The 12,931-nt window shown below is 34.7% G+C and overlaps 2 protein-coding genes across 2 annotated transcripts; one reads left to right on the top strand and one right to left on the bottom strand.

Moving 5' to 3' along the window:
• The first annotated feature begins 1,360 nt into the window (after positions 1–1,360).
• LOC142616850 (putative F-box protein At2g36090) lies at positions 1,361–2,613 on the top strand. The gene has a single exon (XM_075789612.1). It carries the CDS (start codon positions 1,478–1,480, stop codon positions 2,591–2,593), a length of 1,116 nt encoding a protein of 371 aa, XP_075645727.1. The 5' UTR covers positions 1,361–1,477; the 3' UTR covers positions 2,594–2,613.
• Positions 2,614–3,085: 472 nt separating this feature from the next.
• On the bottom strand, positions 3,086–5,560 carry LOC142616859 (uncharacterized). Its single transcript, XM_075789621.1, has 2 exons — positions 5,378–5,560; positions 3,086–3,471 (listed from the first exon to the last, which is right to left on the bottom strand). Exons 1-2 carry the CDS (start codon positions 5,492–5,494, stop codon positions 3,322–3,324), a joined length of 267 nt encoding a protein of 88 aa, XP_075645736.1. The 5' UTR covers positions 5,495–5,560; the 3' UTR covers positions 3,086–3,321.
• Positions 5,561–12,931: the final 7,371 nt, after the last annotated feature.

Here is a 12,931-nt window from a genome sequence, read left to right as displayed (position 1 = left end):
AGAACTTTCTTTCCTAATCTTAAGGGTTTGATTTAGTGATTCTTAAGGGTTCATAATATCTAATGAATCAAGAAATTCCCATCATCCATAGAACCCCTTTGGGCAGCCAAAACGCCATCATAGAGAATTTAATGCATGAGCTGTTACACATAGATGGATACTGAGATATGACTGTTGGAGGGGTCTTCGTAATCATGCCTTTAAGTCACCAGAAACGTTACAAAAAGGCGTTTAAACCACCGTTGAAAGCCCCCAATGACTAGAAAGGCAAAGTCTTATATAAATTACATTGGATCTCGAGTAAAGGTACACAGACTTATTTTTATATCTTATTAAGTTCTTATTTTTCTCTCTCAACATTTGAATTTAGCAACGGAGACTCTTTGGCTGGCACCACGCCGTGACCTTTCAGAGGGAAGCACAACTTGCTAATCTTGTTACAGGAACCTAGAGTCATTTGGCCATGTTCTATTTGGACGAACATATCAACTGACGAACTTGGTTTCATCAATATCTATGAGATTCAAGGTTTAAATCCTCTTACCAGCATTTTAAGGCCACCTCAAGAAATTCCTCATTATAATAATTTAGTGTGGGTGGAACGAGAGGATTGTATACATTCAAGAAAATAATTTAACACTTGAATATGTGTGTAGTAATAAATGCAAACGTGACGGGTTATGATCTTAGCGGAGGTTTGGTCCACTAACCTCCAAGCAGCCTTCTTTAATCCAATTCTATATCATAGCCTTGCCCCAGACTTGTAAACTCAACCACTTTCGGTCATAGGGTAGTCTTGGGCCAAACCTAGTTGTGCTGAAAATGAACCCTCGGGCCCGTCTGTACAGGGCTTAAGCATTCTGGACCTATGGAGCTTTCCCCTCCCCTCTACTCTAGTACCTCCTTTGTCTCAATTTTCATTGGACTTTGAATTTCATATATGCATGCACGTTGCTACGTGGGATGACAATGACTGGCTGCTTACCAAGAACGAATGTGTTGAGGGAGGAAGTGCTCCACCTTGCTTTCTAGATATGTTATATATTAATGATCGTTTGACAATATTTGCACTAAACTACATATACATGGAATGACCAGTAGTTTCCCTTGATAGCCACGGTGACCGCCATTAAGGACATTCAACTTGTTGGGATTAGGATTGGAAGGTTGAGATTTGAAAAGGACGCCAAAGCTTCGGCATAGCTTCCTAATTGCCAGTTGGAGCTATTGCAGCTGACTAGATATTGATATTTTAGGGTCTAGTACTAATCCTTGAAGTTGGTGAAAGTTGGCTGCATTAATGTAATCATTCCCGGAGTTGTTATTTTAATGCATGCATCTTATTGACAATTTGCTCAAACCATATTATATATAAAACCAACTACTTTTTTTTTTTTTGAGGAAGATAAAACCAACTACTTGAGCTCTTTATCCACACAAAAAAATTCCAATCCCATCCCACAAACCTATTTTCGAAATGGAGCACCAAATGTGTCATTTAAAGGAACTTAGCAGGGATATCTTGGCTGATATCTTTGTTAGAACTGATGGTTCAACCCTGGCTTCTGCTGCCTGTGCTTGTTGTGAACTCCATGATGTTGCTCGAGACCAAAGCTTATGGAGACAGTTATGTCACGCCACATGGCCATCTACTGCACTTGAAGAAGCCCAACATGTTATTTCATCTTCACCCATTGGTGGTTTTGACAAGTTCTATGCCAACTCTTATCCCCTAATATTACATGCCAAAGGTACCAAACCTATGCCGTTCAAATGTCCAGAACTAAAAACCCATGTTTCCCCTTCTGAACTTGCATCGCTAGTAGATGTCTACTACAGGAAAGAGTGTGTTCTATCTAGAATATTAGATGGCATACCTGAAGCAATGAATTTTAGCCATGCCAAAGATAGTGAATACAATTGGAACATGAACTCTAATGATAGTTGGAGATGGTACACAAATTGCCCATTCAAACTAGAGCTGTTGAGCCTTGACTATGACGAATTCACAGGTTTTTACAATGAACTCGGCTATGCCAACAACGAAGACAACAATCATTGCCATGGCCATGATGCCAATGATTACAGCATGGAGCTGATCGAGAGCCTCAGGTTAAGTTGGGTGCTGCTCGACAAGAAAAAGGGCAAAAGTGTTAATCTCTCAAGCTGGAAGCCATTGTTAGTACAGAGAACCTGGCCTTTTCATGGGGTTTATTTGATTCACTTTGGAAGCATTGTAGCAGTAGAGGAGAGCTTGCTGCCTCACAAGTTGTCCCAGTGCACAATAATTGTTAGATGCAAGATGACAGAAGGTGAAGGGTGTCCAAAATGGATGGAAATCTGCATGCAAATGGAGGACTTGACAGGGGCAAGTGTTAGCAGAAGTAAGGGTTTGATGGTCCTGAATCATGCTCTAAACTGCTTGCAGAGTTCAAATCACCTTGAAGTTGAACAGGGTTTTCATCAGTTTGAGAAGAAAAGGAGAGAGATGATGAAGAAAAAACAATTCAGAGATACATTAATTGACATTTTTTGTGTAACAATTGAGTTTACCGTCTTTGTCACTTTCTGTTACTATTTTTTTATTTTCTAACATTTCTCTTCCAAACCCAATGCAATCTTATCAGCTCAAAACATGCGTTGTACCGAATAGAGCTATAATAAGGGGGGGGGGGGTATCTATAAGATAGTTATATCTGCGCGCAACACTTACTGTAACAAGAACACCGGTTACGAGAAGAGATGCAGATGCAGCGGCAAAGGAAGCAGGGGAAGTACAGGAAAGAGCCAATTGCAATTCCATGTCTTTAGGCTCACTGATGACTAGCAGGAAGGACGAATGCGAGTGCGAGAGAATGAGACTGCTAGCTCACACAGGTAAGGACTAGAATCGAAGACAGGATTGAAAGAATAAGCTGGACATTCAGGCACGGAATCAACCGTTTGAGAAGAAGTGGCAGATTTGGATGGAGTCTCGCTTTGATGCTGGGGAGATCCATAGATCTGGATAGAGTCTCGCCCGTAGATAGAGGAAGAGTATGCGCGCTAGCGCGCTAAAACATCTAAGCTGCACAACAGTGCTATATGGTTCAAGCATTTAAATCTTTAGACAGCAGCAGTAAAATGCTGAGAGTTACAAAGTTTGCATCGAAAAAAAAAAATCAAGTACACAAATCAGTACTTAACGTGAAGAAATTTGTCCCCATGATAAAAATCAGAATTGAGATAGCAATACCACACATGATCTCTACCCGTCTATCTGTAGTTTCTCTGAAATGAAGCAACTCTGACATTCTTCAAGAAATCCTCCACTTCAAAATTTTAGTGTGGTGAGCTAAATAGAGTACTGGTAATAATACCAGTGGCCTCAATGTAGCGATCCACACACCTAGAGATGCAACTACTCTCACTCCCACTCATGCTAGACCCTGGTTTCGTAATACACTTGTCAAAGCACTTTGTGCTTATTGTCTGCATGAAAAAAGAAAAAAGAAAAAAGAAAAAAGAATCTGTAAAATATAAACTGCAAAAAGAAATTAAGCTAGAAGCTATTCTCTAGTAAGAAATGTCCACAAGCATTTCTCAAATAAGAGTTTAAGCTAGAAATTTGTGAAATTGTGATGCAGTCAATAAATTAAACGTAATTGGTTAACAAAGTCCAAAATAGTTTTTAATCTCTAGCAAGAGATGTCAATTCTTATGTCTCAAATAAGAATTTAGGATAGCAATGTGTGACACAGTCAATAAGGAAACCCTAATTAGGTAGCAAAGTCAAAAATAGTTATTAAGGATCAAATGGAGTTTGCAATACTTTATATATATTTTTTGATAGGCAATCAGATAACTATTATTATTGAAAAAAATAAGGAATAGTACAAGTTGTTCATGATGATGAACAAGAAGAAAAAGATAAAACAAACAGGAAAAAAGAGGGAAGTTTGCAATACTTTATATATTTTGGAGTATATATTTGGAACCCATGAGAGGTTGGGTCCTGGTGCCATGGGCAAGTGCCTTCCACAAAAAGTGAACAGTTGCGGGATCGAGAATCAACCTCTCACTGCTGGGAGGGGGGGTGGGGGTGGGGGTGGGGGTGTGGGTGTGGGTCAAGTTTACTTACTAAAAACCTCCAATAAACCCTGCAAAAAGTAGAAGCTTTGTGCAATGGGTACAACCCTGTATATTAGGTACCCGCACCCTCCATAGCAGCTAAGGCTTCCATAATATAGGAAATACAAATCATCTAATCAGGCAACATTATAAGATCAATTTGCTAAACCCACATAATCGTAATTGGCCATCCTGAGCACATAAATATGGATGAAATTTTTTTAACGTCCAGCTAACATCAGCTAACTTATCAAGTAAAATGGTTAAAATTATACATGTAATACCCTATGGCATAAATGGCTAAACTTAACATACACTAGGATTTTTTTCTTTTTAAATTGGTAAGTTACACTATTACACACACACCTAGTGGATCTTGAACCCACAATCTCACCCTCCACCAAGCACTTAGAAGGGGAGAAGGTGCCAATTGAGCTCGAGCTCATCAACAATAAACACTAGGAATTAAAAGCTATGAGGAAAGAATTAAAACTGTAAATGCTTATATAGAACCTCAATAACCCCAAATCACCAAGCTATTGGAAGATAAAATAATTTATTTCATATAAATCCATTAGGACTACTAAAATAATGCTGCAGAGTTTACACACGCAAGTTAGTGGGCTCAACTTCAGATACAACGTTGCCTTGAAGACTGTCTTGTCGTCCCATTCGTATCAATAAAAAAATATCTTCTTTAAATTTTCCATAGACAAAATCTTAAAAAGGATTTTGGAAATGGCTTAAGGAATGTCTTCCCAAGAAGAAACTTTCATGCACGCCTACTTATTTCATGATCGTTAACTTAAATAAGTATCATCTTTACTGTCAAAAGGGAAATACACTTATTGCATCATTGGAAAAGACTTAATTTTGATGCTAAGTATAAGTTTTTATTACATTCATCAACTCAATACCTTAGGAAGTTCAATACGGGCACATAGCATCTGAGTGATGAATGTCAAAGTCTATTGATTTCATCATGTCTTGAGATTCATTTAGCCAACCAATATAATCTAAGGTCACTCTTCTAGCACTAGCACCAAAGAATTTGCAGTAGATGAGGCTTTAATTGACAACAACAACAAAAAAAAGCTTCAATTTTTTCCCAAAAGAGTACAAGATTAAAACAATTAACAAATACCCAGAAGCCAGATAAGGCGTAAGGCTTAAACAATCAGACTAAAGAAGAAGAAGAAGATGATGAAAAGATAGCATCTTGAAGCATTGATAATGAAAAAAGAAAGGGGGTTTTAGTTTAGTTTACCTCCATGAACTGCTCAATATAAGCCTGAGCTAATTGGGCCTTGAGCTGGTTCTTCAACTGTTCGGATTGGAATTGAGAGTTGGATCCGCTTGACGGCGATGATGAAAACGAATCCATTGCTCTTTCTCTCTGTCTCTCTCCCTCAGCCACGCACTGCCACTACTAAACCCTAGACAGAACAAAACCTAGTATAAGTATGTTCCTATAAGTACTTTACTTAAACCCCAACTCTGTGAAAAAAAAAATAAAAAAAAAAACATAAAAGCCCAAACGCACCGCGCTACAAACAGTACAACGTTACTAACTTTGCTCAATGCTGGGCCTGGTTGTTCCAACTTGTTCTGGCCCAACTTCTAGAACTGCAATAGACTTTGTGTTTATTAGGTTTAGATTTGGGCCTAATCATAATAGGGAATTTTAGACTGAAATGTGGTCTTATGGGCCCAAATGGGCTGGGCTTTGGACATGGTGAACATCATTTTTTTTATTGGGTCTTTCAGTTTCCTAACCCGTATTTATTAAGTGGATATGAGCTGCACTTACTAGGGGATTTTTTTTTTTCATTTTTTTTTTTAAATGTGAAGAAGGGAAAAAATGGTTATGTGTTTGTATGGGGGTAAAAATTGATTCCTTCAGGCGGTGGGTTTAACCTGGTCGTTAGAATCATAGAATTGATTTTAAACATTTTTAAAAAAATATCAAATAACTGGTTCAAAACTAGACCAAATATATGACCATTGTTAAAATTATAGTTAAATAATTGAATTCACCATTTTAGTTTAAGTTTTTGGAAAATTTGATAATTGATAATTTTTAATTTAGTTAATTAATTGTGTATTCCTTCTGAAAACAAGTTTTAAAATTTAGGTTTTTTATAATTTCCATAAAAACTAGTTTTAAATTGACACATATTCTCATAAAATTGGTTCAATTTAAATTTTAAAAAAAAACCAAATTAATTTTGAACTAGCTTTCTTTTTGGTTCGAGTGATATAAAACTAAATTAGTTTTTTTTTTTTTTTTTGAAGGCAAAGCAAACTAAATTAGTTTTATGATTTCCAAGCAACCACTTTTTTTTTTTCCCACGCACCCTTAGACTTTTTGTACAATAGTTTGCATGCTAGGAACATTAAGAGGGTGTTTGGGAGAGTAGTTTGACTTTTATTGTTTGGGTGTTTTTGATATATGTGTGGGTAAAAAAGTGTGTGAAAATGTGTGTAAAATTGTTTAAAATGTGTAGAAATGTGTTAGAACTAGGAACATTAACGTATTTTCTATGTGTAAAACATGGGTCATGTGTGTACATTTGACACATATATAGAGAATGGAACCATTTTTTCCCAAGCACCCTTAGACTTTTTGTACAATAGGATGCATGCTAGGAAGATTAACGTATTTTCTCCATGTAAAACATGAGTCATGTGTGTACATTTGACACATATATAGAGAATGGAACCAAGACATGTTTACATGGCATCAAAAGGATGGCCATAATTCTCGAAAGTTATCTTTTGCTGTTTATGTCTCTGAATTTTAGTGTAAAGATTTCAGAGATGGCACATTAATCCAAGAATCGTATACCTATGTTGCTACAAATCTTAAGTACAGATACAATGCATGTTAATGGTTGAATTATTTGCCAATTGCCAGCTATATATAAAGATGAATTTAGTTAGCTTAAACTTGTAATAGGTCATCTTGTCCTATAAGGCTCTAGTTTGGCTGGCTAGTTTTAAAACAATTACCTTTTTTTCCCAATCCAACAGTGTGAGGAAAGAATTTAAGGATGTTCAAGGGCTACCCTTTAAAAAGAAGAAGAAGAAGAGCATTATCTCATCAAATCTTGTGACTTGTGGTATGGGACATAGTGACTTGTTCAAGTTTTGCATCACATTATATAAAGTTACAAATACTAGGCTAGCTAGTCTCACTTATCATGTTTTGCATTATATATGTAGGTTCTTGCTTCTTCTTTTTGGCTTCATCATGAAGCGGTTAACTATCTACAAGTCTTGAAAACTAGAAATAAATGCAATTATTTATGGGCCCAAATTACATTATTAACACAAGAGGTGCTCATAATGGAGCTCCTAATTACTACTAAATACCTATTGCTCGCCCTTAACACGACCAATGCCCACACATCGCCAGCCCAATTTAAAAATTGTCTAGATCTAGAGCCCGCTGTATTGTATTGTTTATCCCTACTAAGTCACTTTCCTTCTCCCCATTGATTAATAATGTCATGATTATTCAAGTTGGAGAAAATGAATTATGAGTTACAACTATATACTTGTATAATCACACTGGCACAAAATGGAAACTAGTTAATAACTAGTAACTTTTTTTCCTTGAATTAGCGTATTACTTGAAGACACTGACATAATATTAATATTATTTTATATATCAAATATATCTGTCATATTTTTCATATTATGACATTTTAAGTAATTTTAAATAATATTACACGTATTTTTATATGTATTTTTACACATTTTTTTATGTACATGTATTTCGAAAAAATATAAACAGTGTTACTAAACCAACCCAAAGATACTAACAAAAAATTTTGAAAAGTGTTTAGGGATTTGGGGCTTCGGTTATGTGTTAGGGCCTAAAAAAAGCTGTCGAAACTGGGCCTGTTGTAATTCCTATACTAAGGTACCCACACACAGAAGGAGACAGTAGAAATATAAGACAAGATAGCCGCCAACTGGAGGAGGGTAGGGTGTGCTTGGTGGTCCAATAGAGTTTTGAGGGGTTGTGGTCCTGTGCCTCTACAGTCTACAACAACATGCACCTAAGCTAAGATCAAATGTACCATAAATCTTACTTTCTTATCTTTCTTTGATTGTTTTTTCATTATCTCATTTTTTTTTTCTTCTTTCAAAATTCTGTTGGAACCAGGAGCTATTGACTAATTATATGTTGATAAACTTGAACATATATATATACACACACACACACACACATTGGACTTATATTTTCTACTTCTTCCTCATCCTTTTCTCTCGCTTGAGCTTTCATTTCATTTGTTTCTTGCATTATTCACATCTGTGGTGTTTTTTCAACTGTTATAGTCTTGATTTTTCATTTCTTTTCAGTACTCCATGTATACAGTCCCATGCTCAACTAAGTGGGTAGAATTTTAATTAGAGAGAGTGAAAGAAAGAGGTCCCCAACTTTTAAAAGCTTCGTGAATACAGGGAAGGCAACTCCACAGCCAATTGAGATTTTGACCTAAACTGAGTGATGATATATATGCATTTTTTTTTTAAAAAAAAAATTTCAAACTAACCCATTTCATTGTTTAAATTAATTAAATATCATAACATCTTAAGCTATATCTATTACCATATGGCATTTTGTATATGGTTACGGTTAGATAAAAATAAATAAATAAATAAATAAACTCTCTCTAACAATATACAAAATGGACTCTCTCTACTTCAAATGAAAAGGGAATGATCTTGTACCTCAATTTCACTCATTTCAAACAATTCCATTAAGGACTGTCTTATTTCTTACCACTTAATTTGTATATTATCCCCATGTCGTAGCTACCAAAAGGAAGAATTAAAAGGATAAAAGAGAATATGACCCTATAGCCACAGAGCCCCATCTAAAACGACCCTATTAATTACCACGCAACCCCAACCTTCTTTTTTAAGTGGGGAAAAGAAGAATAGGGGATAAGTACTGGTAAGCTGCAAGAGGCTAGACATGGAATCCTATATATGCAAATGCAATGTCAATGAGCTTAGACAGGGGTCCAGTAATTACTCCAACAGGTGAGACATCATAGTCCACTTCTCCCATCCCTCTCCACGTTTTACTTAATCCATCCACGTATGAAAATTTTGTTTTATTACAAAATACTTTACGACACCTACTCACTTGTTCTTTTCCCCCTTAACGTGAGTATAAAAAACTCTTCTAACTAAGCTCAATGAAACTCTCTTAGCTGGTCCATTCCTGTTTGAGTATATAACGAGTGAGTAGATTCTCAAGCTGGAAACTCAATTTTCTCTTAAATTAAAGAAACCCATTTCAGTCCAAATGGGAATTGGCGTAAGCCCTAACTAAAATATATAGAATATTACTACTCAGTTCATTTTTAATTAAATACGTACAAGTTTTTGTTAAACTACAGAAATGGTGAGGATTATGATAATCCACCTCTTAAAGGGGGAAAGATCCCTGAGTATATCCAGGGTGGACTACAGATATAGAAAGTTAGAAACAATGAACTATTCTAGTATTGCTTAGTACCATGGCTTAAGTAGTCTCGTGTGTAGTAATATATTCCTCCAGCCTAAGAAGATATGGACGCTAAGGAGTCAAAGAATCATGCTACAGCTACATCACTAGCTAATTTTCCTATAATATTTGCCACTTGTTTACTGAAAAAATAATTGGTATTTTCTATTTCACTACGTCAAACAGAAGTAAAAAATAACGTGTAAATCGCAAAGACCATTTAAAAAATATATGGCATGGAGTTACAGTCACGCCATTGAGTATATGGGCATTAATAAATTTCACCGTTTTAATTCAACGTCATGAACCTAAATCCCCAACCTAGATTATATATAATTAAATGCCTAATGATGTCTAACTGTAACTATATATGTAAAGTAATTAAGGGGATTTGACCCTCTAAATTAAACCTCACAAATGGGATGGATGCCACTAGGTCATAAACTCACTAATCACAATCACATTCCCAATCTTTTTTCTCTAGTTCTTAATGGGGATTTGTGTGATCATGTTTGAGGTGAGATCAATGCTTAACAAATTACTTACAGTAACATTACTAGGCTTTTGGAGTTTTTGATCTTATTTTGGCCGGATATAAATCAATTAATTCTTTTTTTCCCCTTTTCTACAAAAGTTTTATAACTCAATTAATTCTTTTTGATATTTTAAATAGAGACATTCAAGGTTCTAATCCTCCTTCTCTTCACAGCATGTTTTTGGATGGAGGATGAGGAGAAGAGAGTAAATAAAAGAAGAGGGAATAGGATAATTTATTAACCTTGTTTGGATTTGGGGTATTATATTAAAAAGGGTGGGAAAAGGATTGAGAGAATTTGGAGGGAGTATCTTAAAAAAGAAACAATGACAATTAATTGACCTTAGAAAAGATAATACTATAATTAAAAATGGAATGCGATGAAAGTGAAATGGAAGAAATAAGATCCACTCCATTTCATCAATTTCACTTGAAATGGAGAAGTCCATTTCATGGTTGAAATTAATTTAAATCACGCAATTGATCTATTTTAAATAGAGAAGATCCTAATACAAAGTTAAGATTATATTTTCTGAATTTAACAATATAAAAGGTGTCATGTGGTAATGGATATACTTTTAGATTTGGATAATTGTCCATAAAAAAGTTACATTATTTATATGTTTCATTAGTCAAAACAACTATAGGGTTATCTTTTTGGAAGGACATTTAAATATTCAATATAATTATATATTTTAATTTAATTGTAAAATCTAATATACTAAACTGTACTTAAGTTTTATTTTTGTTGAATAGCTATAAATAAATAAAAAATCCTTCTGCTATGTGCAAGTTTATTATTAATTTATTTAGCGAAGAAATTTAGATCTAAGCTCATCTTTTGTGATTGATTAGTTACCCTTGGTTTTATGGGTTTCTTTCAAATGTTTACCAAAGAAAATTGAAAAGGAAATATGACCCCTGGAAATAAATGAGAGATTTATTAAAGGAGTGGGGGGACAAAGAAAGGCATAGTACAGCTTTTAGTGTCTCCATAGGGGGAAAATGTCTATTAAAGACGTGATTTCTTAATATAAATAAATAAAAGGCTTGATTGTATAAGATGGGAAACGTGGATTTCCTTTATGGGACCTTTTTTCTGTATATTTTTTTATTTGTTTTATTTGGCATGGAGCAAGTTTTATGTGTAATGAAGAATCCCTTTATCGTATATACTGGCTGCCAGAGAGTCGGCTTAATTAATAACTTCCTCCATTCTATTTGCCTAGCTATGTGTCCCACAATTACACACAGCCCTCCTTTTTCTTTTTCTTTTTTTTTTTTCCCTCAGAGAGGGAGACTTAGTATTTCATTTAATAATATATTATTATGAAAGATTAAAAAAAGAAAAATAGTATCTACTATCTAATGAGAGCATACAATAAGAAATATAACTTAAGTACTCTACTGTAGGGCATTAATTTCTAATCATGCCACAACATCAAATTAAATCCCAGAAAACCCATGTTTGCAAAAACAATGAAAAGAATTTCATTATTGTTTTAAGACACGAATCTCCAATTTCAGATAGTATAGCACGGGTACCTGACAAATTATTGTCACAAAACTATGTAAGTTGAGCCACATTAATTAGTTAGTCTTACAATGTGAGAAACAGTTTGAAGAGAAAGGCAAAATTAATGCAGATATATATATATATATATGGACTACAGCTAAACTTGAATTAATAATTAATTAATTACTAAAACTAGCTTGATTTTTTACTCATATATATTACTAAAATAAGAGAAGTAACGTACGTGTTGTTCTTCCAGGAAGTTTCTTGTTCCAGGAACCCCTATGTATCACTTGGGTCCTAATCATAATAGCAGTAGTAATTAAGAAAGTAGAGAGAGTTGAATATATAAATAGAATAATAACATTGTTGGATGGATGGCTCAATAGTCAATTCTCAAACTAGTGGGGGTGTTGCGTTTTCGGGATGCGAAAGTTGCAAGCTGGCTTAGAAATCAGGGGTGTGTACTAAGCCCTTTTTTTTTCTTCAAGGTCAAAACAACCACACACACATATAAAATAATTAAGCAACATTGATGAGTAATTAGAATATGTGATTCCCTTTGTTTGATTAGTTCAATACAAACGTAAACGTCACTGTAATTAGGGGAGATGACGAAAGCCACCTCTTACCTTCGACTGAGGTTGGAAGATAATCACTTATTATTAGTATTAAATATTAAATTAATTAATTATTTTAAGGATAATGTCGCGTAATCTGTTTATAAGTACAATTGGACTCTCTTATCTTATATTAATATTTATTAATATAAACAATTAATAGTGACTTTTTAGTGTGGTCTCTCACATCTACTCCAAGTGGAAGAGTTTCGAATTTTGAGTTTCGAGTTTCGAATCCCCACCACAAGACAGACATGTTAGCATCACAACATTCAAATTATCTAAACAAGTTTAATTCCTATTTGTCACGTTTGTACTGAGAACTAAGAAAGAGAAATGGGGTTTTAATTTTTTAACTATTAAATGAGTCGTAGAAATCACAAACGGCCAAAAAAGTTGATGAAGGATCATTAATTGAGCATAACGTGGCATTAATTCTTAAGCTCCCCCAAATCAACAATTAATATTGAACATGAAGATGAAGATGATGCTGTATTATGTGTTCCATCCATGTGGTCACGGGTTTGTTTGAGCAAAGCTTACTAGGATAGGATCCACCGGCCTAGCTCTACTGGGATCTCTTTAATTTACATAAATTAAAATCACTCTAAAAATTTAAAGAA

The sequence above is a fragment of the Castanea sativa genome, chromosome 1 (assembly GCF_040712315.1).
Source record: "Castanea sativa cultivar Marrone di Chiusa Pesio chromosome 1, ASM4071231v1".
NCBI classification, from domain to species: domain Eukaryota; kingdom Viridiplantae; phylum Streptophyta; class Magnoliopsida; order Fagales; family Fagaceae; genus Castanea; species Castanea sativa.
The sequence above is the reverse complement of the archived record's forward strand: the minus strand, read 5'-3'. Positions and strand labels throughout refer to the sequence as shown.

Bases quoted from the DNA above. Each gene is read 5' to 3' on its own strand.
- LOC142616850 (XM_075789612.1), top strand. From the start codon at position 1,478: ATGGAGCACCAAATGTGTCATTTAAAGGAACTTAGCAGGGATATCTTG.
- LOC142616859 (XM_075789621.1), bottom strand. From the start codon at position 5,494: ATGGATTCGTTTTCATCATCGCCGTCAAGCGGATCCAACTCTCAATTC. The intron at 3,472-5,377 runs GTAAACTAAACT...TTTTTCATGCAG, and splicing joins ATATTGAGCAGTTCATGGAG to ACAATAAGCACAAAGTGCTT.